General features: G+C 41.1%; 1 protein-coding gene across 2 annotated transcripts in view; it reads left to right on the forward strand.

Moving 5' to 3' along the window:
• LOC126035251 (protein mono-ADP-ribosyltransferase PARP8-like) overlaps nt 1–27,479 on the forward strand; it is a 203,611-nt gene that overhangs the window by 79,820 nt on the left and 96,312 nt on the right. For both annotated transcript variants that reach the window (XM_049793580.1, XM_049793581.1), the window contains exons 3-7: nt 1,507–1,544; nt 6,729–6,818; nt 8,138–8,208; nt 10,617–10,694; nt 16,240–16,334. In XM_049793580.1, coding sequence (XP_049649537.1) covers nt 1,507–1,544; nt 6,729–6,818; nt 8,138–8,208; nt 10,617–10,694; nt 16,240–16,334 — 372 coding nt within the window. The remainder of the gene's footprint in view (nt 1–1,506; nt 1,545–6,728; nt 6,819–8,137; nt 8,209–10,616; nt 10,695–16,239; nt 16,335–27,479) is intronic.

The following is a 27,479-nucleotide window of genomic DNA, read 5'->3' on the forward strand; positions in this document are numbered from 1 at the left end:
CTGCAGTCTTTAGGGAAAATACTCCAAGATGAGGAGATACAAATGCGGCCTATTCCAAATGTCTGAAAAATAAATAAAAGTGAAAAATCCCAAAATGTTGGATTTACACAGTGATGGGATTTTTCTGGCTTGACTGAGGCTATCAAGAGTTGTGTGGCAAAATCTGTTGTCAACTGTAATAAACACTTTCTGCTTCAATTTATGTGAACGTTTACAGCTGTTGAAGAAACAGGCATCTTTGCTTCTTAGTCAAACAATACATAAAATGAATTATGCTAGAATAGATTATGTGCAAAAACAGGTGACAGAGCTGTGTGGTAATAGATTGGCTTACAGAAGAAAGTATGAGACCTACTTTTTCGTATTGCCTCTTCCAGTCATTGGTTTGTGAAAGTAGACCTCATTTAACAGAAGTCCTTGAGAAAGAAAAAAAATCATCCATGGTTTTATTTTATAGTCTACATGGAAGTTGTATTCATGTAATTCAGAAAGATCCACTGAATCAATTTTCAGCAATGTACAATACATACCAAAATTTATTAAAAGGACTGTGCCATCCTGCCTTTGTCTGTCTGCTTAACTCACTACAGACATGAACACATATCATGTATTATTTAAATATGTAAGTTGACACATACAATTTATAGGATTTAGAAGTGGAAAGAACATGAATTATACAACAGAAAGCTTTCAGCATGCTGCAGAGTTGAATGTTTTTAATGCAAAATGAAGATGCACATTAACCTTAAAAAAATCAAAGGGACTTGGTGGGTACTTAGATAACTGAGCAGACCATCACGCCCATTTGTCCTGCTCTCAGCAGTGAGTTTAGTGAACATCTCACTGGGTGGTAGGGAAAGCACATGTGGGCTGAGCTGAAGGACTGGGACAGTATGTTTGTATGTCTGTTTTCTGATGAAACAGATTCAGGTAATCCATGTAGTGAAGCTACCCTTTAGTGTGACCATGGCTCTTTCAAATTTGATTTGAACTCAGCTTGACAGAGAGGTAGAGGTGTCAAATAAGATTGCCACAACTGTTATAAATATGGGGGTTTGATGAGAGGAAGGAGTCCAAACCATACAGAGCCTTTGTTGAGACTAACAGGAACGTACAGAAGTACTACTGAGCCTTGAGTAAACCCCAGAAACAGATGCAGAGAAAACTGGGCTTTTCTAGTTCTGGTGTTCAAAGAGCAATGTGGGGGTTTTTAAGCATAAGTACAGACATTGTGAAATATTACTCTAAAGTGAATATAATGCATTTTTTATATTCTTTTTAAGAAGGTTGAAATTGGGATGTGCCAAGTAAGCTTTCAAAATGGGCATGACACTTTTTTTTAGCTGCACACTTCAAAAGCCATCAAAATAGCTGTTACCTTCTGTCCTGGAACCTGTCAGGAACCTATAAATAAACATAAAATAATACAGGAGCAAGAAAAAAATCTTATGCCAGCAGTTAATGTTGTTGTTATTAATTCTGTTTTCTTTTTTTTTCTTTTTACAGTGTTTCCTATTCAGTGCATGTCTCTGAGGATTACCCAGGTACAGTGCAACATTCCTGTCTATGATACTTGTATGCATGTTACTGCAATTTGCAGTATTCAGATGAGAATATTTGAAAGGGTGTTAATGTCTTCCAGGTGCATCCTTGTGCTAATCATTTTCCATTAGTTAGATTATTTTCACAGTAATTTCTCCTTTTCAGGCATCATTTATCAACTGGGTCAGGGTGAGAAAACCTGGTTCACAAGTTTACAGAGACCGGAGCTCGTGATGCTTTCTGTGTCTGGAGCCAACAGTGATAGGAGTGAGAAATCACCCAACTCCTCTTTGGCATGGTAGATAAAGCTTGATCTTTCTGCACGGGGCCAGCAAAGCACTTCTGTGTTAGACCTTAATGAGACTAGTCACATTCTTAAAGTCAAGTCTGTAGGCTGTGTGTTGATACTTCTCAGGGTCTGTTGCAGCCAAGGGTTTGTGTATGGGTATGTCTTTGGTAACATGAGCTTGCAAAGCTGTTCCCAGCTGCTCAGTCCTGCCTCCCTGTCATACCCTGAGCTGGGTTGGCAAAAGCATTTGTGTTACCATGTGGCCATCCCAGACAAGGGGAATTATCCATATGAAAGACAACCAGGAAAGAGCAAAAGCTGGTTTTCAGCTAGCTTGTTTCCATGATTTCCTTCACAAAGAGACTGCACAGATACTTCAGGTGGCACAGAGGTTAGCAGAAGCAGAAGAGGGATGCGAGGGTGAGGGCAGACAGGCACTGTGCAAGTAAAGGTACATGGTAGTACTGTTGGATTGCACCACGTTGTGTATTTTGCACCTGGGAGTATTTAATAGTGTAAGTACCATGAATGATATGAAATCCTCTGGCCTTTTTTGATCATTATCCGTAACATCTCTGTAATATTTCTAAAAGAAATATTTCTTTTTTCTTTTAGAATCTCTAAAGAAGTGAGGCTTTGATCTTCTTCACTGATAAGCAGGAATAGACTATGTCTGTTCAAAACACGAGAGTGTTTGAAGCAGATGCAGAGAGAAATCAGCGTCAGCAGTGATGCTAAATACAATGGATTATGTGAAAGAATGCTCACAAACTTTGTGAGAGATATTTTTTACACCAGTAAAAACTGTAGGAAAAACTGCTACTAATAATAATCTATTCAACATCTAGTAAACAGAGAAACTGAGATTCATAAAATACACAGTCATACCAGTGATAAATTGATTCACTGATTACTCCATTGACCTGACAATGAAAGGAGGGACAAATAGTTGAAAAAAATCTGCATCATAACGTTTTGTTTTATTAAACATCAGTAATGGATTTATTCATTTCAGGGATTAAGCTATTATGAAGGCACTGAACTTGATCTCTGTGAACCCCTAAACTAAATGGCAAGCTGGAGCACTGAACCAGCAGTTACTCCCACAGCACATGAGATGTCATCTCCTGGCAAACTCTTCTGACTGACAGACCTCAAACTTCCCTTACAGATGCTGTTTGCAGCATGCCCTGATGGCCTACAAGCCTGAGTGACTTTGGTGACTCTAAAACCTAATGAATATTCTCTGCCATCACCCCCTATATTTTAAAGCCAGATAGACCTGTAGCTAACTTGGGGGGGGGGGGGGGGGGGTAAACCAGCTGTGCATGTTTACTGATTAAAAATCTAACCCTTCAAGCTTTTTTTGGAAGAGCTGATTTCATTCATATCTCAAGCTTTTGCAGTATGTATGTTTGCTTTGTGATGAAGAGGTTTTTAGTGTGTTAGGAAGGATAATGACTCTTTGCCATTTTACAGCTTTGATCCTAAAACTACTCGCTTTGACTTGGTGAGCCAGATTCTTTGTCTCCTCTCTTTGTGCTAAATAACTTAACATTACTGCTGACTGTGGTGCTCTCTTCTCTGGTGTGTATTTTAAGGGATGTTTCAGGGACATGTCAAGGTGTGATGGTGTCAAGCCTGGGAAGCTCTGTGCTGGTATCCTCCTCAACTGGAAGATGATTTACTTTTTAAGATGAAGTATTACTGCTAGTTGCTAGAGTTCAGAGCAGCATATGCTCATCAAATTAAATTTCTCACGGGATAAGTCTTTATAGATCAAGGTTTAAGTCCATTAGTGTGTAGCTATATCAAAGTCATATCCTTTGGAGATTAAGAGTGTGTAATACACATTGGATCAAATTTGGAAATCTGTGAGAAGGCTGTCAGAGTTGATCATCAGATAAATTGCTAATGTATGCAATAAATATATGAAAATAGAAGAGATTAAGTTACCATACAAATGATTTTCATTCAGCCGAAAGTGATACCACCACAAGTAAATTTTAGATATTATAAGAAGAGCTTTGGGTACTGTGTATACTCTAGCTCCATGTATTGTTGTTATGTATGCAGTGTCACCGCTTTGGCACTGATAACAGTGTGTAGCTATTGCTGAATTGCTTCATAAAGCATCAAAAGATTACAAACAGCTGAGCATTAAATCATACCTATGGGAACTGTAATATGACATGACAACTTTCAATAATGGAAGGTGTTTGAATGTTTCATAATTATGAGTGAAAGCTAAAAATATGCTCACAAAGGCACACTGAAGAACTTAATAGGAATAGTGTTGAGACAGTAATGTCTCAAAGTTATATATACATTGCTGAAATTGTGAAAATATCACTGAAAATTTGAGAGGCAGGTAGTATCAGTTCCAGCAAAATATCTTTGCAACCATTTTCTCATAACATTGACACAACTGGGGGAAAATAATGCTCCTAAGGAGCAGTTATAGTATATAACATCAGTGAATAGACTAAAGTTCCATTAATATGAGTGAATCATGACTCCTGTGAGAACCATTACAGCAGCAAGCATTTTGCTAATTAATATATGTTTGGAGTGATACATGTTGGCTGCCATAAACTTGTAGAACTGCTGTAGTCTTTTATCCCAGTGATTTGTGGGTTACACGTGTTAAAAGAAACATCCTTTTCTTAGATCTCGTTAGATTGTAGCAGACACAGAGAGAACTAGTTTGGCAGTGAGTGGTTTGTTGCATCCCTCCACTAGGTCCAGGCAGACTCCGCTTAAGAGGAGAGGTGTTCCTGGGTGTAGTGTGTTAGAAACTGGATGTCGAAGAAAGCAAATCAAACCCAGTATCTTAATTTCAAGTTTCATTAGACTGATGGAAGGAAAGAAAAAAAACCACCCCAGTGGTTGCCAAATAGAAAAGGAAAACAAAAACTTGGAAGTGAAAGGTATATTATCCAGCTGCCAAGAAAGAATGACAAACAATGGACATAAAAATATAATTAAAATTCATATATGTATATCTTGATAATTGTATATTCTGTACAGCACATATTGTTGTTTTTCCTACTTTTTCATACAGCAATAAGTTCTAGCACATGAATTTCCTTTCTTCTATCCATATATATGGTGTTAGGTATATTTAGAGTGAAATGCTGACCTCAGTTATTCCAGCTCATTAGACTCTATACCAGTAAGTTACACTCCCAAACCTGGGAAAGGAATGGGCGTGTGTTGTATACCCAGAGCCATCCAGTATGGTGAGGCTGACACTGAAATGATGGCAGCAAGGTGGAGCATGTAAATAGAGGCAAGGCAGGGGTTTGTGGAGAGGGTGAGATGCAGCTGTCCTGGAGGCATAGTTTACACCCTGTTCTGCAGACAGACAAAAGTGGAAGAAGAAGTGAGTGCTGGCAGATGGCTGGAGGGACCCCGTTTTATTTGCACAATGCTGTGGCTCTAAACCACATCCCTGTTCCAAGTGTGTAGCCGAGCAGACACAAACTGAGCAGATGGAGCAGTTTGCTGTGCCCACTTGGAGTGCAGTGCTCAGGCAAAAGTGGTGTCAGCCTCCTGCAGCAACTGCCTGCTCACAGTATATGTTTGTTGAGCTGAGCACAGATTACTCAGATTACCTCATGGGACAGTGCAGGATTGGAAGTAGGCAAAGGTGTGGAATAGTGTCAGACTCAGTAGATGTGTGTGAATGTGTCAGAAAGGCTGTTTCACAGGCAGTGGGCTGGGAAAGCCCCATGCACCTGTCCATGTGCAGCAGTGCAGCTGCTAGTCTGCAAAGGCAGCATGGCACACCTGTGCGAGAAAGCTGTGGCAGCGCCAGGGCTTCGTCTTAATACAGGCTGCTAAGAACCAATGTAATACAAATAATATTGCTGAATTTACTGATCAATTAATGCTAACATTTTTAACATTTCACTGAAAGCACTGTGGTCAAAGGCTTTGAGATTGAAGCAGTATGCTTAAAATTATGTGTGAGTTCACACACTTTGCTGATGTGGGACTGGAGTGTTCAAAATTATGAGAGATCGAGTCCTTGTTTCAGTTTTATTATTTGTGTCTTTATCTGCATTTATCTTAATTGTCAGCCTTTCTGCTCTAGATCGTACGTTTCAATTCAGTCCAGATCAGTAGAAAACAAAATCTTATTACTTTTATAGGCAGTTCAGCAATTAATGCAAAATATGCTTCTGCAGATACTACATAAAAACTTGCTACCCCTTGTTTGTTTTTACTAAACCTTTGGTTGGGAAGAAAAAAAAAAAAAAGAAAAAAATCACAGCCTAATCTCCACATTTTGTAAGAAAGTTTGGAATAGACTTTCCATATTCTTATCCATACCTAATGTTTTTGTTAAGTGGGAGGAAAGATTTTTTTTCCTGAATTAGGCACAAGAAAGGTTATCCACTGATTAGAAGATACTTCAAACATTCTTTATGTGACCAGGCAAAATGAGGCATGGGTATTCTGCATAATGGGCTGTTAACACCCAGCTCTGAATGCAGCCTTCACTCTGCACACCAGACCCAGCTTGAGTTTTAGTTTCAGGCATGACAAAAAGTATAGAACAAGTCTTCATTTTGGAAAAGGTTGGCTCAAACCCCCATAAGCCTTGTGGGACAGTTCAGAGCAGCACTTGGTGTGATTCCCGAAAGCCATGACATCGGACTCCAGGGGTTTGCTTTTATAAAATTTGGGTCCAAATCTTCCATTCTTTTGGTATTTTTCTTTTCATTAGCAATCTCAGCAGAAAAAAAGCACACCAGGAAGATAATAGCACCGTGTTTCCCTAACCACGTGGGAAATGGTTCCTTATGGTACAAGGGTGGGATGGGCAACAGTGGAAGGGGCTGGCAGAGCACAATTGGACTTCACCATACAAGGTGGTTTTCTTTTGTAGATAACACTTATGTTTCCAGTTCTGATAACGATGAAGATGTGTTAGTTACAACAGAGCCAATTCCAGTAATTTTCCACCAAATCGCTACAGGTAATCTTATGTCCCGAGTGTTTTATTGAGTTCATTTTTTGTGAGGAAAGACAAGACAAGACGTTGCCTGTACTTAAAAGGAGATATGTTAATGTGTGTACAGTTTGCTATTTTCTCACAGTCTTCCTGTAGTAAATTGTCCTACATTTCAGAATAGAAGAAATTAAAATATTTCTTTTGGGGATCAACACAATTGTGTAGGCAGAATGTATTTTATTCTTTTAATGTTTTGCAGTCTGTGCTAAAGCAATTCTCCTTGAATACAGTTAGAGGTGCTTAATACTTCCCAATTATAAGTTTTCATGCTCATTTGCCTAAAACTTCACCATTGGGGATGAAACAGTCTATAACTACCATTGCCTCTGATGAATTATTTCAGGAAATTTCAAACAAAATGGTTCAGCTGTTTCACTAAATGAGATTATAGAAAAATATTTTTTTTCCCCAGTGATTTTGGGAACCTCTTCATTTGAAATTATTTCCATACTTTCAAAAAGTATTTGATACATGAAAGGGCATGCTTTTCAGACATCTAGGCACATTTATACAATATATAATCAAGATCTGTGCATACTCCATAGAGATTATTTAGATTTTAGCAGTCAAATTCCCTGATGATTTCAGGCTGCAGGAGAAACTGCATAGAGCAGTCTTAATTCTGGCAGTTCTTCAGATAGGAACACTTGACTTTGCAGACTTTTTATTATTATTACAATACTTTAGGGCTTTTTTTTGTGTAACACAGAATTACTTTGAATTCCACTGGAAACCGATATGATCTGAAGATCTCTGGTCTCTGGTCTCATTTATACTGATGTAAATAAAAAATAATTTTATTGAAGTCAGTGGAGTGGCACCCAAACAAAAACTGGCCATTTTAGTCAGAAGTCTAAGATAAATTTTACTTGCAAATATTTCTGTAATTTAAAAAGAAATAAAGCCTGTCATTTAAAATAGAATAAACCCCTGTATTTTATATAGAAGATGATCTGATTTAATTTTGCTGAGGGATTTTGATTTTTTGTTCTTTTATAAAGTATACAAAATTAATGAATGACACTGAAGTGTAAATTACAGATTGGGAAAACCAAATCTCCTAGATGGACCAGCTGAGTTTCATTTTACAGTTAAAAATATGAGTCTTCTGAGATGTTTGGGCTTCTTAATTTTAGACTGTTGTATTGTAAACTCTTTGGTGCTTTTCATATCTGTAACTTTTTGTTCCTTATTTGCTCTACTACTCCAAGTATTTCAGGTCTGCATATGCAAAATTATTTCCATTTTTCACATATGTTCCCTATTTTCCCTTTTCTTTTAAGAATTAAGAAAAACCAGTGATGTCAACTATTGCTTATCCATAAGGTCAAAATTACAGAGGGAGAATGGAGAGGTATGTATTTCTTGTATGTATATTTTAACAAGTTATTTTAAGAAACAACAGAAAATAATAAAATATTAATATTTACCATAGATTTCCTGACAAATCTATGCTTACCCAAACTGTAGGTTTACACATTTTATAAGGTGAGCATAGTTCTCTGGGTTTCATACATGGATTAACCAGTGAATCACTTAGTTGGGATAGGGATGCTCCCATCCTAGGAAATATGGTTTTGACGTTTATTCTATTTTTTTGTTCAGCGGTGGCATAGACCCTGTCTGCCCTAAAAATACAGCTCTCCTGGAGAAGTAGATGATGATGCCATTACCTTTTAACCTAGTCTTGCACATAGGACCACATCCCATTTATTAGCTCATTGCTTCTTCATGCAGCCTACAGCAGTCCTGCTGGAGTCTCTGGACCTCTGCATGACACTATTCACCATAAGTAGCGTCTGGAGTGTTAAGGCCTTCCAGTCATGGTTGTATTTGTGCTGTACCTCTGGCATGGGTCCCTGACCAGTCTCACTGAGACATTAACTCAAGAAAGAAGTGGCACTAACGTAAGGTATACAGGGGTTGACAGTGTTATGGGCTCAAAGGAAGAACCACATAGGCTCCTACCCCAAACAAGAAATTGAGCACTGTATCAAGAATTCAAGTGCTTGGCTTAAAGACTTCCTTTGGTAAAGGTGGTTGCTTTGGTTGGAATACTTGTTTCTTGACTACTGCTTTTTAGGCTCTGATCTGTATTTGATCCTGGAAAAGGCAGATAAGCATGTTCAGATACAATAATGGGTATGGTTGGGGTTTTGTAGATGAAACCTGATTTGATGTAAAAAGCTGCACTGGAAATATTTTGCTTCGGCTGCCTCATAATTGTATTCAGTGCTCTCTAAACATTAGAAATTCAAGCGCAGTAAGAATTTACCCTTTTGATTAAAAGCCTGAGATACAGTTAGCTTCTATGGGACAGAGTTTGGGATTTTATCTATTTATTTTTCCAGTTGAACAAGGTACTTAAGTATGAAAGTACTGAAAAAAGCCTTTAAATAAAAGACTGACCATTTCTGTTGTCTAAACAGTTAGAGGTTTTGGTTAGGATAGGATGGGTTTGTCACTATTGTAGTGTGAGATTTTAATTTCTCTTTGCTTTGTGTTGAATTTTTGTTCAGTTGAGTTCTCTTTTAACACAGATTTCCCTTTGAGCTAAAGTTATAAAACAAAGAAGACTGAAGTCACTTTGTTTCTTTTCAGTAAAGTAGAAGCAGAAATTATTTTTATGCCTTGTCTTAGAAAATTGCCATTAAATTGGCTGAAATACAATTTTTGTTCTATGTATACCTACAGTGAATAGAGCAGGAATTTAGAGACAAAGGTAAGGAAATGGGATTAGAATGTCTGACCATAGAAATTGGTGATAAGAGTATATTTGACATTTATGAATATATGGGATTTAGGGGTAACTTCTAATCTTTGATTCATACATCTGATTTCTATTCCATTATGGCAGTTCTGTACAGGACATAAATAAAAAATATGCAATAAATACATCATGTTCAGGTTGAAGTGAAGAATTATGATTTTATCAGGTATTCTTTATAGGATACTTGTCAGCATAGGGCCTAGAAATAATAGATGGATTGTGGGAAACAAGAATTAATATCTTCAAGAAATTAAATAATTATAAGTAAAGGTTCCATTGGTAGGAAGAAAATATAACACTTCAGTTCATGCTGAGTTGCAGTCTAAGCCATGATCAGTTCTATTTACTTGAGAGCAATTATTCACAGAGCAGCCTATTTAGAGCAGGTTTTACTTGGGTAAGCATATTACTTTCTAATCCTTAATTTTCAAAGTCTTAGAACAGAACTAGTCAGAAAATTAAGTTTGAAATTTTCTGGCAACAGGCTGATACTTCTGTTAAAAATAATAATTAAGCAGCAGTGTGTCAGAGAGTTTTTCACAGAAAGGAACTTAAGACATCCCATGCTCAGGCTTGAATTAATTTCTTAAACTATTAGAATTGATTTACCAGAATAAGGTAAAGTAATTTTTTACTTTTTTTTACACTGAAATGCCAAATGAATTAAGTCCAGAACCTTTCTTGGTGAGTAAATTATGCTTTGTTTAGCAGAAGCACACAGTGAAGTATCCCTGCATAGCTGCATAGTCCACTGAATTCTCCACTTCCATAAAATACCACACTGTGGCTGTACCCAAAGTATTATTTCTCCAACATATATTCAGGGTGGTTTTATGTACCTAGTTAGTGGGTGCTTGTTTTGTCTGAGATCTCTTAATAAAGGGTACTTAGAGCTTATTTGTAAAAACATAATTACTGTAGTTATAATTAGAACTATAAATGCAAGATAAACATATTGCTTGTACCATTGTTAACTTTCCTTTTCCATTAAGGAGTCACAGCACAACAGCACAGTTGAAGAAGACTCTGAAGGAGATAATGATTCTGAGGAATTTTATTATGGAGGACAGGTAATGAAGGATATTTTTGCACAAGTTTCAAGAAATTAATATTAGAAAGCTTCTGTGGTTCATTCCATTATAAATTTATGATAATAATTAATTTCTTATGTTTATTCAACATAGAATAGAATGTCATGTGTATATATATGTGGTCTTTTATAGTAGAAGTATTGAATATGTTATACTGTATAATTATATCAGATTTAAAATAAGATGAGTTTGTTTACATTTGTAAAGCTGTAAGAATAGAAAAACCATGTGCTCTTCAGGAGGTTTGAAAATAGAAGCCAGTTGTTTACATCCAGGAAATAGATATTCACTCTTTAAAGCATATCCCATTATTGATACAAATGGGAAGTCAGGCTGGATCCAAATCTGTTTCCTTCTGGAGGACTGCCATTTTGTAAAGTCAAGAGAACTGGAATTTAATGGTAAAAAGGTTATTACAAAAAAATTTTGATGTAGGCAATAGTCCATTCTTTTTCTGAGCTCTACAGTTAAATTCACCTTGAAAAAACGCTGCATATTTTTATATGAATGTACAGCTCTGTGTCTTTACTTCTTGTTCCCTCAGCAGAATTAGTTATTATTCCATTCTTTTATGTATTGGGAAATAAAATCTCTTCATATCTTTTCCTTCTGCAATGTCAATAGAGCGCTTCACACTGTTAGACTCTTTATTCAGATTTTTCTTATCTTTTTAGTCTATTGCCCCAAAGGAATAATTCCTCACTTATAATCTCAAATTGCAATCCAAATCTAAGATTAGAACCATTTATTTCAATGAACATTTTAACAAATTATGGTTGCTGTTTATGAAAGTTTTCACTGCCTCAGTGTTGTGGTTTAAGCCCAACCGGCAACAAAGCACCACAAGGCTGCTCACTCCTCCCCCTGGGTGGGATGAGGAGGAGAAAATATGAAGAAAAGCTCGTGGGTCAAGACAAGGACAGGGAGGGATCACTCCCCACTTATGGTCACAGGCAAAAGACTTGGGGAAGAAACAAAATCAAATCAATTTACTACCAATCCTTAGAACGCCTTCCCCCCACCCCTCCTTCCCGTGCTCAACTCCACTCCTAGTTCTCTCTACCTCCTCCTCCCAGCGGCACAGGGGGACGAGGAATGGGGGTTGGGGTCAGTTCATCACACTGTCTATGCTGCTCCTTCCTCCTCAGGGGGAGGACTCCTCACTCTTCCCCTGCCCCACTGTGGGGTCCCTCCCACGGGAGACAGTCCTCCACGAACTTCTCCAAAGTGGGCCCTTCGCACAGGCTGCAGTTCTTCACGAACTGCTCCAGCATGGGTCCCTTCCACAGGCTGCAGTCCTTCAGGAACACACTGCTCCAGCACGGGCTTTCCCATGGAGTCACGGCCATCTTCAGGGGCATCTGCCTGCTCCGGCGTGGGCTCCTCTCTCCCCGGGCTGCAAGTGGGCATCTGCTCCCCCGCTCCCCTCCATGGGCTGGGGGGGGCACAGCCTGCCACCTCACCACGGGCTGTGGGGGCATCCCCTCCTCCTCCTCCTTCTTCCCTGCCCTCGGTATCCGCAGAGGGGTTCCTCTCACATTCCAATCCCCCCCCCTACTGCAGGTTCCCCTTCTGAAATCTGTTCTCCCAGAGGCGCCACCACCATCACTGATTGGGTCGGCCTGGGCCAGAGGCAGGTCCGACTTGGAGCCGGGGAAGCTTCTGGCAGCTTCTCACAGGAGCTGGCCCTGCAGCCCCTCTCCTGCTACCAAAACCATGCCACATAAACCCAAAACACTCAGCATTGAGGCTGAAGCCAGTGCTTACTTCTTGAAACAGTGCAAATACATTTAGTAAAGGATGCCTGCCAGTGCCCAAATGAATGAATAAATATCAGTGCTGCCTATGCGTTATGAACACAGAGAACAGTAAATCATTTCTAAGGTGTAAAAGAGCTGTGTAATAGGAAATACTGATTAGAATTTAGTTGCCTTATATTTGAAGTGGAAACTACATTATATTGCATTGTCATTTTTTAAGGTAGTACATTTAATTGAAGGAATGATAACTGTCAAAAAAAAGCAGTAAAATTACAGCAATAAAAATAAAATATCAGGTGACTGTGAATATCTTGAGTATAGAATACTCAAAAAGCAAAATAAGGAGAACAAACAAATGGAAAAACCCAAAGACATCACAGAAAGTATATTTAACAAGAGAGAAAAAAGGAAATTTTTAATTTAAAATTTCATGGTCAAAAGGAAAAAATTCTAAAGAAGAATTAAAAAAAAAGATTGAGGAATTAGGAAATAAATAGGAAATCAGATAATAACCAAAGTCCTCTGAGAGATAAAAAGAACAGTCCTTTTTCAAAGAAATTGATTGTAAGAGTTATTAAGTGAGCACCAAGTGTATTGGAAAAACAAAAAAGTTGACTGTACATATGGGGAACCAGTAAGGTAAGCTGCTTCATTTGAGACAAGTGTGTACTGTGCTGTCATGGTTTAACCCCAGCCAGCAACTAAGCACCACGCAGCTGCTCACTCACTCCCCCCACCCAGTGGGATGGGGGAGAGAATCAGAAGGAAAAAGGTAAAACCATTGGGTTGAGATAAAAACAGTTTAATAGAACAGAAAGGAAGAAACTAATAATGATAATAACAATAATAAAATGACAATAATAATAAAAGGATTGGAATACAGAAAAGAAGTGATGCACAATGCAATTGCTCACCACTTACCGACCAATTGACGCCCAGTTAGTTCCCGAGCAGCGAGCCCCCCCAGGCCAATTCCCCCCCAGTTCATATACTGGGCATGACATCACATGGTATAGAATACCCTGTTGGCCAGTTTGGGTCAGCTGTCCTGTCTGTGTTCTATGCCAACTTCTTGTTCCCCTCCAGCCTTCTTGCTGGCTGGGCATGAGAAGCTGAAAAATCCTTGACTTTAGTCTAAACATTACTTAGCAACAACTGAAAACATCAGTGTTATCAACATTCTTCGCATACTGAACCCAAACCATAGCACCGTACCAGCTACTAGGAAGACAATTAACTCTATCCCAGCCGAAAACAGGACATGTGCCCACAGAGAAAGGGGACAAAAATGTTGACTTTAGCAACTAGAGGGAATAGATGCTAGTGTAATTGTGTGCAATACACTTGGAAAAGGTGGAGGTCAGGGATAATTCTAATATTTCTAAGTGGTTATAGCTGGAAAGACAAGAGAGCAACTGATGATGAAACAAGGACCATGGAAAATGGGAAATGGCATTTGATGGGAAGTGAAAAGATATGACCTTTTGACCATAAAATAAATGTTTGTATCTGCTTCCTAGGCACCTGCTTGTACTCCTCCCTAAGGATTTAATGGATAAATACTTTAAAGTAGTTAAGTGATTCAATAGCCTAAGTCCTATTGATTTTCAGTGGGTCATTATGTGGGACAAAATAATCTGAATCATGTCTCAGATTAAAAACTGAGACTTTCTAAACACAGACCCTTCAGACACAGCAGAGTTATCAGATTTTTTTGCTTTTATATTCACTTTCTCTGAGACTCTGTTAATTCTTACTTTGAATCTCTATCTTTTATATTTGCAAAAGAGAACAGGAGATTGAAACAGTAATACTACTGCCTTTGGCACTCTGTCTCCCTCTCTCGTGCTTCAGTTACAGGACATATTTGCAAATGCAGATATACAAAACTCTGGCAGTCTCCTTTGCGTACACCAGCATGTCTGTGGCACTAATTCAGGGATGGAAAATGCCACACTGTGATCTTACAATTTGCCAGAACACTGCTTTGTTTCCCTTTTGAGTTCATAACCTCTTACCATCAGAAAATAGATTGGAGAAAGCATTATGTTGAGCAGTTCCATGTTCTGCATAGTGTTCCTTTTGGATTTTACTATTATTGATACAGAAGACTGTTTAAAAAATGTGGTTTAGGACCAACAAAGGTGACAGGTGAGCTACAGGTATGATTTGTGAAATGATTGCTGTGCTCTCTTTGGAAGCGGGACAGCAATTATTGATGCAATTGATCTCAACTCTCACTTAGATTTAAATAATTAATCTTTGAGTAATGAGTATGTAAAAAAGATTGGTTTGCTCCTACCTTAAGTGGAAAAAAAAATTATAATAAAGTTTTCTTCCTGTGCTCTTCTACTTGGGAAATTATTTTGACATGCCTGCCCAAACAAGGCAGGGATACTTGGTTTATACCCTTCTGGTTGTGAATATCGTTGATATCTCTGATAAATACATGCTCATGCTATGCTGATGAATTTTGTGCCTTATATTTGAAGAATTCTAAGTCTAATCAAATTATTCTTTGCTAATTTTCACATGTAAAAAGTGATCAGCTGATTATTATTTTAATTCTATTGAAATTTATTTCATTAGATTGAAAAGTACATCTCTAGGTATCAGAGCTGAAAGTGTCACAGTACTGGTCTCCTACAGATTTGGATGTACAAATGGAAGAAACATTACTGCAGTTAGATACGATTGCAATAGCAAGAATTCTCAGCAGGAATTCCTGTATAAGGATGTATATACATCTAAAGGGATAAATTGCACTCTTGTGCTTTGTTCTCTGAATTTGTTAAAGGTACAAGCCAAATCCTACTCTCATTTCTGAATGTGTCCAAATCTAGGGAGTTCATCGACTTTTGTGGAATTATGGTCATTCTAATTGGTGTAAAGAAGTAGAATTAGGCTCACACAATCAGGAGCATATTGCTTAAAGAGGAAGTAGTAATAGACTTTTAATAGATTGTTACAAGCCTAAAAAGGTATTTTGGTCCTTGTAGAAGATAGGAGGATATTAATTATTTTGACTTCATACAGCCCAACCAAACCAGCTCTTTATAGTGTAAGCACTAACATAGCTGTTTCCACTTTCCATGCAGAGTTTTAAAAAATTGAGATGATGTCTAAACATGTTTCTTTACACCTTCTCTGGTAAAATACTTAAAATGGGAAAGTGTTCTTTAATTATTTTTCTTTTTGATCTGATATAATTGCATTGGTAGATAAAATAGTCAAATACAGCCAATGAGTAGATTGAAAATGTAATTTAGATGCTGAGACACTTGGTATATAGTATAGTCTCATGCTTCTCTTGTTGAGCCCAAGCCATTCTGTGTCTAAAATATATGAGAGGGTGATAACAAGCAAGAGGGAGCAAACCTTTGTCCTGTAGTGGTTGGACTGGGATGCTATGACTGGGGAGATCCGGTTCTTCTCCTACTTACCAGTTTTAAAATGCACAAGTGGCCCAGAACAGACCCCAGGACAAGACAGGACAGAGGGATGAGTCCTTTGCAGCTTCTCTTCCCACAGACAGGAGTGGGACCCTCTGGAATTTCGATGCAGAAGTGCCTGCTTTGCAAATAGCATTGCTTAGGAGAGCTAGACCACCTCAGTGCTTCAACTTATCAACATAGTGTCCTTTCTGAGCATGGCATTAAGGAATCTTTATGCAGCATATTTTGCAGGGGGAACTTTCAAGAGCCTAGATTAGGTGCCAGTAATGAAATAAATAAGAACACCTAGAATTTATTTTGTTCCGGTAGGTTAGCTATGATGGAGAACTTCACAAGCACCCACAGCTGGAAGCTGATTTGACAGCAGTGAGAGAGATCTATGGACCTAACGCAGTATCTCTCAGGTATGTCATTGACCCTTCTGTATTGTGGAACCTTTAACGTTTTGGAGATTGACTTCCATGTGGACCTTCCCTCACTGCCAAAACACAAGTATTTTCTGATAATTCCTGTATATTGTGGCAAAAGGAAGGAGCACTGCTGGCTAGCAATAATGCTGGTTTTGTTTTTTCTTTTTGTGGCTGAGTACTAATACAACTGGATATGCTGAGGACAAGCCCTGGAAGCCTGCTCTAAAACATCATTGTCTTTTGCAGTTCAGTCAGTATTCGATCAGGCTGTCATATTTTGTTGAAAATTACTATTCAGCATTATTCTAAACCCTTGTTAAACTTCTTTTCTGTCATATCCTGTCTTCTACCCTGGAGGTGAACAAGAGGAATGAGAAGAGATTTAGTAAATATTTTCCCTAGGGAAAGACTGAAGGAAATGGATTTGTCTAGTCTGGAAAAAAACGCAGAAGGAGAGGACATAATAACAGTTCTTCAAAAAATGTTGTTTGTCGATAGGAGGAGTGATCAAATGTTCTCTATTGTCAGAGAGACAATAAGAAACTAGCTTTGCTAGCAACAAACAAGAATTTGATAAGATTTTAGGAAAGCTTTCTAATTGTGGGAAACTAAAGTATCCTACAAAGGGAAGTGGTGGAACCTCAGTCAGGGGTGGATTGCAAAGAGTAATTACACAAAAATTCTGTTGGGCATATATGAGTGTGCATGATTCTGCCATAGGGCATAGCTGTATGATATTTTTAATATGCTTCAGGTCTTTTATAACTTCATTTTCCATCTATGTAATCTTAATAATTTCATAAAAATAACAGGTAGGCAAGATGGAACAGCCCTGTCAGATGTATTACAAAGAAAATATCAAAGTTGTCATACAAACCAAGTAATAAAATACAGAGAAGATAATAACCTTAGGCATACATATATTCCAAGCAACAATTCCCATTAACCTCTAAACAATAAGCTCTGTTATTTTAATCTAAGAAGAGAGAACATGTCTACAACTATGGTGTACTATACCTTTTCAAATTAAGTGGAAATTCATTACATTTAGAGGACCTGGGAAATTAAAATCCATATAGTTGTATATGGGTTTAGGAAAGCATAGAATCATAGAATAGTTTGGGTTGGAAGGGACCTTTAAAGATCATCTAGTCCAACCCCCCTGCAATGAGCAGGGACATCTTCAACTAGATCAGGTTGCTCAGAGCCCCGTCCAACCTGGCCTTGAATGTTTCCAGGGATGGGGCATCTACCACCTCTCTGGGCAACCTGCTCCAGTGCCTCATCACCCTCATTGTAAAGAATTTCTTCCTTGTATCTAGCCTGAATCTACCCTCTTTTAGCTTAAAACCATTACCCCTTGTCCTATTGCTACAGGCCCTACTAAAAAGTTTGTCCCCATCTTTCTTAGAAGCCCCCTTTAAGTACTGAAAGGCTGCAATAAGCTCTTCCTGGAGCCTTCTCTTCTCCAGGCTAAACAACCCCAACTCTCTCAGCCTTTCCTCATAGGAGATGTGTTCCATCCCTCTGATCATTTTTTTGGCCCTCCTCTGGACCCACTCCAACAGGTCCATGTCTGTCTTGTACTGAGGACCCCAGAGCTGAATGCAGTACTCCAGGTGGGGGCTCACCAGAGCAGAGTAGAGGGGAAGAATCACCTCCCTCGACCTGCTGGTCACACTTTTGATGCAGCCCAGGATACAGTTGGCTTTCTGGACTGTGAGTGCACATTGTCAGTTCATGTCCAGCTTTTCATCCACCAGTACCCCCAAGTCCTTCTCTGCAAGGGCTGCTCTCAGTCCCTTCATCCCCCAGCCTGTATTGATACCAGGGGTTGCCCTGACCCAGGTGCAGGCCCTTGCACTTGGCCTTGTTGAACTTCATGAGGCTCACATGGGCCCACTTCTCAAGCTTGTCCAGGTCCCTCTGGATGGCATCCCATCCCTCAGGCACGTCAACTGCACCACTCAGGTTGGTGTCACCTGCAAACTTGCTGAGGGTACACTCAATCCCACTGTCTATTTCATTGATGAAGATATTGAAAAGTACTGGTCCCAATACAGACCCCCGAGGGACACCACTCATAACTGATCTCCAACCAGACATTGAGCCATTGACCACTACACTCTGGATGCAACCATCCAGCCAATTCCTCATCCACCAAACAGTCCATCCATCAAATCCATATCTCTCCAATTTAGAGAGAAGGATGTTGTGGGGGACTGTGTCAAAGGCCTTACAGAAGTCCAGATAGATGACATCCATAGCTCTTCCCTTGTCCACTGATGTAGTCACTCCATCATAGAAGGCCGCTATAGGTTGGTCAGGCAAGACTTGCCCTTGGTGAAGCCATGCTGGCTGTCTCAAATCACCTCCTTGTCCTCCATGTGCCTTAGCACGGCTTCTAGGAGGGTCTGTTCCATGATCTTCCCAGGCACAGAGGTGAAGCTGACAGGTCGGTAGTTCCCAGGGTCCTCCTTTCTACCCTTTTTAAAAATGAGTGCAATGTTTCCCTTTTTCCAGTCACCGGGGACTTCACCTGACTGCCATGACTTTTCAAATATCATGGAGAGTGGCTTGGCAACTACATCAGCCAATTCCCCCAGGACTCTGGGATGCATCTCGTCATTTCCCATAGACTTATGTACATTCAGGTTCCTCAGGTGGTCGCGAACCTGATCTTCTCTTACAGTGGGAGGGACTTTGCTCCCCCAGTCCCTGCCTTGAGGTCCATCCCCTCGAGAGGTGTGGGAAGAGAGGTTGCCAGTGAGGACTGAAGCAAAAAAGTTGTTGAGTACCTCAGCCTTCTCCTCGTCCATTGTTACCAGTTTGCCACTCATGTTCATCGGGGGGGGTGTATGCTTTCTTTGACCTTCCTTTTCTGGCTGACATATACCTGTAGAAGCCCTTCTTATTATTCTTTGTGTCCCTTGCCAAGTTCAGCTCCAGCCACACGTTGGCCTTCCTGACCCCATCCCTACACAACCAGGCAGCGCCCCTGTACTCTTCCCAGGATACCTGTCCCTGCTCTGTAGGGTTTAGGGATTAATCCGTGCGGGGCCCGGACGACGAAACACCAATGTGATGATTAAAGTCGCCAGTTTATTGAGCTTAGCTAATCATTTTTATACAATTCTCTAAGTTGGTGAGAGACTTTGGCTACTACATGCAAGCACTTGGTGTCCACACGCACAAGCATAAGCGGTGATTGGTTACATCGGTACTGTCCACGCGCACAAACATAAGACATAATTGGTTGTGTTAATTAGAGCATACAAGACTTGTCTTAGTCCAATTGGTCAAGATAAGCCCCTGAATTGAGGTTGTTTGTGCCAAGTTCCCTTTATCGTGGAATGTGCACCTGTGTTTTCCTAATTGGGATCTTTCTTCTTTTATCTTCTTATTTATTCTGTTCAAGGCCTTCTAAAGGCGCCTGGAACAATCTTGTGACCATGAGCTATTTTCAGGTCCAATAACTAACTTCCATATAACTGAACCCTACATCTCCCCCTCTCTCGCCTTTTTTTTTTTTTTTTTTTTTTTTGAATAGCATATTGCTGTCTTGTTCCGCAAACTTAGCCCAGCAATCAGTAGGTGTCAGTTTTATGTGGGTGTCCCTACAGAGGCAACTATGGTTTTGCTGCACACCAGCCTGATGCTCTTCGGAAAATCCCGGTATTTATACATTTTCAGAGGAATGGATTTTAGCACACGTGGCCAGCGTGTGCCAAAAGCCACCTCAATTAAAAACCTATGACGCATGCACTCGCTGGCCAGGCGCACTGCACAAGTCATAGTTATCTTATCAATTCGTTCATGGGCTTTGTGATGCGGCCGTAATGCACTGAGAATTTTAATCTGTTACGTTAGCTAAGATGACCTACGCATTAGTTTTTGGCTGAGGTGGAATTTGTATTGCCGCACCATCTATGATGCTTCAGGTGATGATGGTCGCATAAATCAAACGGAAGTCCATCAGGGGCTGGCACCTGTGAAAACATAAGCAGAATCTCGCCCCGAGGTTATTAATGAAAAATGGACCTTCCCATCGCCCTATTTCTAGATTCTTAACTAAGTCTATGACCTTATTTCTAATTTCAGTAATTTTTTTTTTTTTTTTTTTTTATGAACGACTACATATCAGGTATCTGAAAACTACTTCCACACTCGGCTTCTGTGAGTAATGTTTCGCTGCGGACTGATTAACATTAAACTATATATATATATTTACTTATTCTCTACAGCACTTATTCTAAACTGCTTAGCCTCTGTACAATTAGTTATAGGTTAGTAGGTTAGTTGATTATGATTAGTTGAATGTCTGTTACAATGGTAAAAAAAAATTATTTTTTTTTTTTTTTTTTTTTTAATTTACTCTCTTTTCTACCCACTCGCACTAAAACACATATTCAAAAACTATATCATACTCCATGTTTTTTACATGCATTCTTGATCTCCACATTGACTGCCGGTCTCCGTCGTGATTTGTCTAGTCGGTCTATCTAGGGCTTCAGGACCTGCTGACGTCTCTGCTGCTTCTTGCTCTTGCTCTTCTGAGTTGTCTGTGGCATCTGGTCGCTCAATCCACGGCTTGACCCATTTCGCCGGTATCCAATGGGGTTGTTCGTTACCTGTGGAAACACAAGCATACCCTCTTCCCCACGTAAATAATTTGCAAGGTCCTTGCCACTGCTGTAAAACCAGATCGAATACTGAAACTTGCGGCTGATTTTTATCAACATTTTTGTTCCCACACATATGCCTATTAATTGGGATCTGATCCTCAGTACCACGTGGCTGTAGCCAATTCAAAACATACAGTGCTTTACTTATTAACTCTTGGGGAGTACAGTGCCGCATATCTTCCCCCGTTTTTAAAATGTTTAAACGATCCTTTAAGGTCCGATGTGCACGTTCAACAATAGCTTGACCAGTGGAATTGTGGGGTACGCCAAAATTATGAGCTACCCCCCACATCTGTAAAAATGTTTCTAATGACTGTGAGCGATATCCCGGGCCATTGTCTGTTTTAATTTCTGTTGGCACTCCCATGGCGGCAAATGCTGCCAAAAGGTGCTTAATTACGGCTTTAGCATTGGTTGATATATGAACAGTAGCCCACATAAGGTTCGAATATGTGTCAATAGATACATGAATAAATTTATATCTCCCAAAACTGGGATATTCCGTAACATCTGTTTGCCAAATTTGCAATGGTGATAATCCCCGGGGGTTCACCCCCTGTGGTTGTAAGTTTGGAATATTCGCACAGTCTGGGCAAGCAGCAAGAATAGCTCTGGTTTGCTGCAATGGAAGATTAAATTGTTTACTCAGCGCTTTTGCCGACTGATGATAAAATTTATGGGATAGTAGTGCTTGTCCAAACAAATCAGGTTTGGGTGTATTAAAATAGATGTTTGCATTGGCTACTACCAGCTGATCCGCGCGCGCATTACCTTCCACAATGAATCCCGGCAGCGTTGTATGGCTACGAACATGATCGATAAAAAATAAGTCTGTCCGTTCTTCTAGTAACATCCATAATTTCAAAAGTGTCATAAACAGCCGCTTATTGTTTACAGTTTTTAGTAGGGACCTATGCATACGTTTGACTATCCCCACGACATATTGAGAATCTGAAATAATGTTGACAGGTGTTTTATCCCATTTTTTAAAAACAGAGCATACGGCTAATAGCTCGAGCACTTGTACTGACCCCTCTGACAGAATGACTTCGGATTTCCAGGATCCGCCCTGTAAATATACAAACCCTGCTTTACCTGTCTTGCTGCTAGCATCAGTAAAAACGGTAATGGCTTCCAGCGGCTTATTGCTGCAAATAGAGTGCGGTTCCATTGTTAACATTGTTTTAAATAATGGGTGGGGGGGGTAGTGATTATCTACTTCCCCCTTGAAGTCCAGCAGAGCTACTGCAAGGCAGTCATTTTTCATCACGGCATTACTCACAATATCAAGTGACATAGGTAAAATGATTTTGTCCATTTGCCTCCCTGAAATTTGTATCGCCCTTACCCCTGCTTTTTGAATGCACATCCCCAGAGCTTCAATTCTAGTGACTACCGTTTTTGACATGCTAGCAGGCAAGAATATCCATTCTAGTATTACCAATGGGTTTTGTTTTTGTTGCTCACCCCACTGACCCAAAATTCCCGCAACTTCCTTATCTGAGTTACATACATACAAATTTATGGGCAAATCAGGGATATATCTGCCAGACATAGATGATGTGATTTTCTGCTCAGTTGCTGTCAAGGCTTGCTGCCCGGGCGCACTTAGATGTAGTACAGAAGTTAGGCTATTGCTGCCCCGCAATAAGTCCAACAGTGGTTGTAAGTCTGTATTGGTGATACCACAATAAGGCCGGATCCACTGCAGGTCTCCGACAAGTTTTTTGTACATCATGTACATTTCGTATGTCTTTGTGTAGCGATAGCTTTTGTGGATGTACAGAGGCTTCTGCAACCTCTCACAGACCCCAGGAAAGTTTGACCGGCTGCTGTTAGTCCGTGCCGGCACAGATCGAGGCTGCGTTGCTATGTGTTGAGGGCACGCACGTCTCAAATGCCCTGGTTGACCGCACCGATGACACGCGGGGGGGTCTTTGTATGGGCCGTAGTCTCCTTTTCCCCGTCGCACCATCAGTCGTAATGCTACCGCGAGTGCTACAGCGTGAGCTTCAGCATGTATTTTAGCTTTCTCTTGTTCTTGTATTATAGTAGCCAAATCCTCGTTTGCATTATTTGAATCAGGGTATATGCTAGGTATAATTTGTTCATGTTGAACGGTGGTATCTGGGGGCTGTTTTCTCATAGGCGGATTTTTACTCACTCCCTGATTCTGTAGAGTTTCCTTTAATCGTACAGTTAGGGAGGCTTGGGAACTGTCGGATGGCTGATTAATATCGGCAGTCCCAGGGAGTGGAGCAGAAGTCAAGAGCACAGGAGCAGGCGGACAAGCTCCAAAAAGTCTCTCTCGCTGCATTATGTTTTTCTCCCCGCTTTTCCCTTTCGCTTGCGGTTGGAGAGAGAGAGCAGCAAAAGCAGACACAGACGTTTTACGATCTGCTTTCATTTCTTACAGAGTTGTCTTAATCAATTTCCATAAAGTTGCAAGATCTTTAACTTCTTTAGACCCGTCACTAATTTCATCCCATAGGGAGGTTCCGATAGCTTTCTGGTACTAAGCTCAAAAGCTGTACCCACACTAATTGAAAGGTTTCTGTCCTTTTTAATATTTTTCTCTGTTTTTTCAACCAGCCTCATAAATATCTTTCCGGCTGTCTTTTCCCTCGCAGATGCTGCGAAACCCTTGCCGCCCTTTTTATCAACGTAAGCTTATGATTTTACTTGCTTTTCCCAAGCAGTGTCCTGCCTCTCTCGAGCAGTGCCGGTGCTGTCTTTCAAGCCACCGTGGTCCGCGGCAATTCCCCCGCCTTTTCAGTAGCGTTGCCTCTTGTTCCTCTTCGGATCACGTCGGAGGTCGCCAAATGTAGGGTTTAGGGATTAATCCGTGCGGGGCCCGGATGACGAAACACCAATGTGATGATTAAAGTCGCCAGTTTATTGAGCTTAGCTAATCATTTTTATACAATTCTCTAAGTTGGTGAGAGACTTTGATTGGCTACTACATGCAAGCACTTGGTGTCCACACGCACAAGCATAAGCGGTGATTGGTTACATCGGTACTGTCCACGCGCACAAACATAAGACATAATTGGTTGTGTTAATTAGAGCATACAAGACTTGTCTTAGTCCAATTGGTCAAGATAAGCCCCTGAATTGAGGTTGTTTGTGCCAAGTTCCCTTTATCGTGGAATGTGCACCTGTGTTTTCCTAATTGGGATCTTTCTTCTTTTATCTTCTTATTTATTCTGTTCAAGGCCTTCTAAAGGCGCCTGGAACAATCTTGTGACCATGAGCTATTTTCAGGTCCAATAACTAACTTCCATATAACTGAACCCTACACTGCTCCCACTGCCTGTGCATTACCTTCTTGCCCTTTAGTTTGATCAGCAGGTCTCGACTCATCCATGCTGGTCTCTTGCCTTCCTTTCCTGATTTCTTACACCTGGGGATTGAGAGCTCATGCTGTATTGGCTTTGTGTGGCAAGGTTTTGGTAGCAGGGGGGCTACACGGGTGGTTTCTGTGAGAAGCTGCTAGAAGGTTCCCCTATGTCCGACAGCCAATACCAGCTGGCTCTAAGACAGACCCACCGCCAGCCAAGGCCGAGCCAATCAGTGATAGTGGTAGTGCCTCTGGGATAACATATTTAAGAAGGGAAAAAGTTGCAGCGAGCACAGAAATGGCAGCCAGAGAGAGGAGTGAGAACATGTAAGAGAAACAGCCCTGCAGACTCCAAGGTCAGTGAAGAAGGAGGGGGAGGAGATGCTCCAGGTGCCAGAGCAGAGATTCCCCTGCAGCCCATGGGGAAGACCCTGGTGAGGCAGGCTGTCCCCCTGCAGCCCAGGGAGGTCCACGGTGGAGCAGATCTCCACCTGCAGCCTGGGGAGGACCCCACGCCGGAGCAGGGGGATGCCCAAAGGAGGCTGTGACCCTATGGGAACTCCGTGCTGAAGCAGGCTCCTGGCAAGACCTGTGGATCTGTGGAGAGAAGAGCCCACGTTGGAGCAGGTTTTCTGGCAGGACTTGTGACCCTGTGGGGGGACACATGCTGGAGCAGTGTGCTCCTGAATGACTGCACCCCTTGGAAAGGACCCATGCTGGAGCAGTTCATGAAGAACTGCAGCCCGTGGAAAGGACCCACGTTGGAGAAGTTTGTGGAGGACTGTCTCCCGTGGGAGGGACCCCACGCTGGAGCAGGGAAAGAGTGTGATGAGTCCTGCCCTTGAGGAGGATGAAGCGGCAGAAAATAACATGTGATGAACTGACCGTAACCTCCATTCCCCATCCCCCTGCGCTGCTGGGGGGGGTAGGTAGAGAATCCGGGAGTGAAGCTGTGCCTGGGAAGAAGGGAGTGGTGGAGGGAAGGTGTTTTTAGATTTGATTTTATTTCTCATTACCCTACTCTGGTTGATTGGCAATAAATTGAGTTGATTTTCCCCAAGCTGAGTCTGTTTTGCCTGTGACGGTAATTGGTTGAGTGATCTCCCTGTCCATATCTCACCCATGAGCTCTTTGTTATATTTTCTCTCCCCTGTACAGCTGAGGATGGGAGTGATAGAGCAGCTTTGGTGGGCACCTGGCATCTAGCCAGGGTTAACCCACCACACTTGCACTCTATGGAAAGCATCCTTAAAGATCTGCCAGGTCGGTTCTGCTCCCTTGTCCCTGAGGGCAGTTTCCCAGGGGGGTCCTCTTGACTAATTCTCTAAACAGCTGGAAGTTTGCTTTCCTAAAATTCAGGGTCCTGACTTTACTCTTTGCCTGTCCCATATCCCTCAGGACTGCAAACTCCACCAGTGCACGATCACTGCAGCCCAGGCTGCCTCCAATCTTGATGTCACCAATTAGCTCACTTGCGTTGGTGACCATCAGGTCCAGTCTTCCATCCCCTCTGGTAGGGCTGTCTATTACCTGCCTTAAGAAGTTATCCTCAATGCACTCCAGGAGTCTCCTGGATTGCCTGCAGCTCGCTGTGCTACTTTTCCAGCAGATGTTGGGGTGATTGAAGTCCCCCAGCAGGATGAGAGCCTGCAAGCGCAATGCCCCCTGTAGCTGGAGTAAGAAGGTTTTGTCAATAGGCTCCTCTTGATCAGGCAGCCTGTAGTAAACACCAACCACAAGGTTCCCTTTGTTGCCTCGGTGTCTAATTGTTACCCATAAGCCTTCAACCTGCTCGTGGCTATTCTTCAGAGACAGCTCTTCACAAGCTATCCATTTCTTGATGTAGAGAGCAACCCCTCCGCCCCTCCTTCCTCGCCTGTCCCTTCTGAACAGCCTGTAGCCATCGATAACTGTGTTCCAATCATGGGATTCGTCCCACCAAGTTTCAGTAATGGCAACTAGGTCATAGCTTTCTAGCAGCACGGTGGCTTCCAGCTCCTCCTGTTTATTGCCCATGCTGCGTGCATTGGTGTAGAGGCACTTCAGCTGGGCTGTTGGCTGTGTCACCATTTTAGAGGAACACCCCTTAATTCCTTTCAGGTATTTCACTGGTGTTTCCCTGTTGGCTCCTATTACATCAGGAGCCCCTGGCTCCTCTCTGTAAGACTTCAAGTGTGCTCCAGTATACCCAGCAAGTCTCACAACAACAGGCTGATGGCCCTTGCTAGCACCCCATCCCTCTAACCTTGGCATGTTGTCCCTTGGCTTCTCACAGGCAAGCCTGATATTATCCCCCTTCCCCTTCAAGTCTAGTTTAATGCTCTGTCAATGAGCCCTGCTAGCTCATGAGCAAAGAATGAGATGATAAATGTTTAGTTGCCAAACTGATAACTATGAAATTGAGAATACCTTGATAATAGGCTCTCTCAGGCTCCTAAAACTGTAACATTATATGTAACTTTTCAAAAATTTTAATGCATCTAATTTATTGAATCAGCTGTTTTATTGGAAGCATTGTGATCTCCTTGGGCTCACTGTAGTAGAAATTGGCATCTAGGGCTACTTTTGGCATGTGGAAAACATTCATGCTTTTTCCACTCTGCTGCACTTGAAAATATAAACTCTTGGAAATAACAAACATAGCATTAAGCATTCAGTTTCATCCATCTCCTGCAGCTCTACTTTTGTGACTGCAACAAGAGTGTCTGACAGTGACACCCACTAAGATGCATATTTCCTAGACAGTTGACACTTTTAGTAGTCTTCTCCTGACAGAGAGTCAACTGTATATATATAAAAGGGAAATTCCTATACCTGCATGCTTTTCACCACTGCCCTTTGAAATCTGGCCACCAAAGCCATTAGAAAGCACTCTGGACTGACTGATACAAACTCTTCATTATTTATTTACATTGCTTATGTGTTGATGTCCTGGGTTCAGCTGGGATAGAGTTAATTTTTACAGGAACCTGGGAGGTGGGGGCATAGCCGGGGCAGCTGACCTGAACTAGCCAAGGAGCTATTCCATACCATGTGCCATCATGCTCAGTATATAAATGGGGAGCGGGCTGGGGGGTGGTCTCTGTTTTCGGTGGGGGAAGTGGCAGAGCGTCG

The sequence above is a fragment of the Accipiter gentilis genome, chromosome W, assembly GCF_929443795.1.
Source record: "Accipiter gentilis chromosome W, bAccGen1.1, whole genome shotgun sequence".
Lineage (NCBI taxonomy): Eukaryota > Metazoa > Chordata > Aves > Accipitriformes > Accipitridae > Astur > Astur gentilis.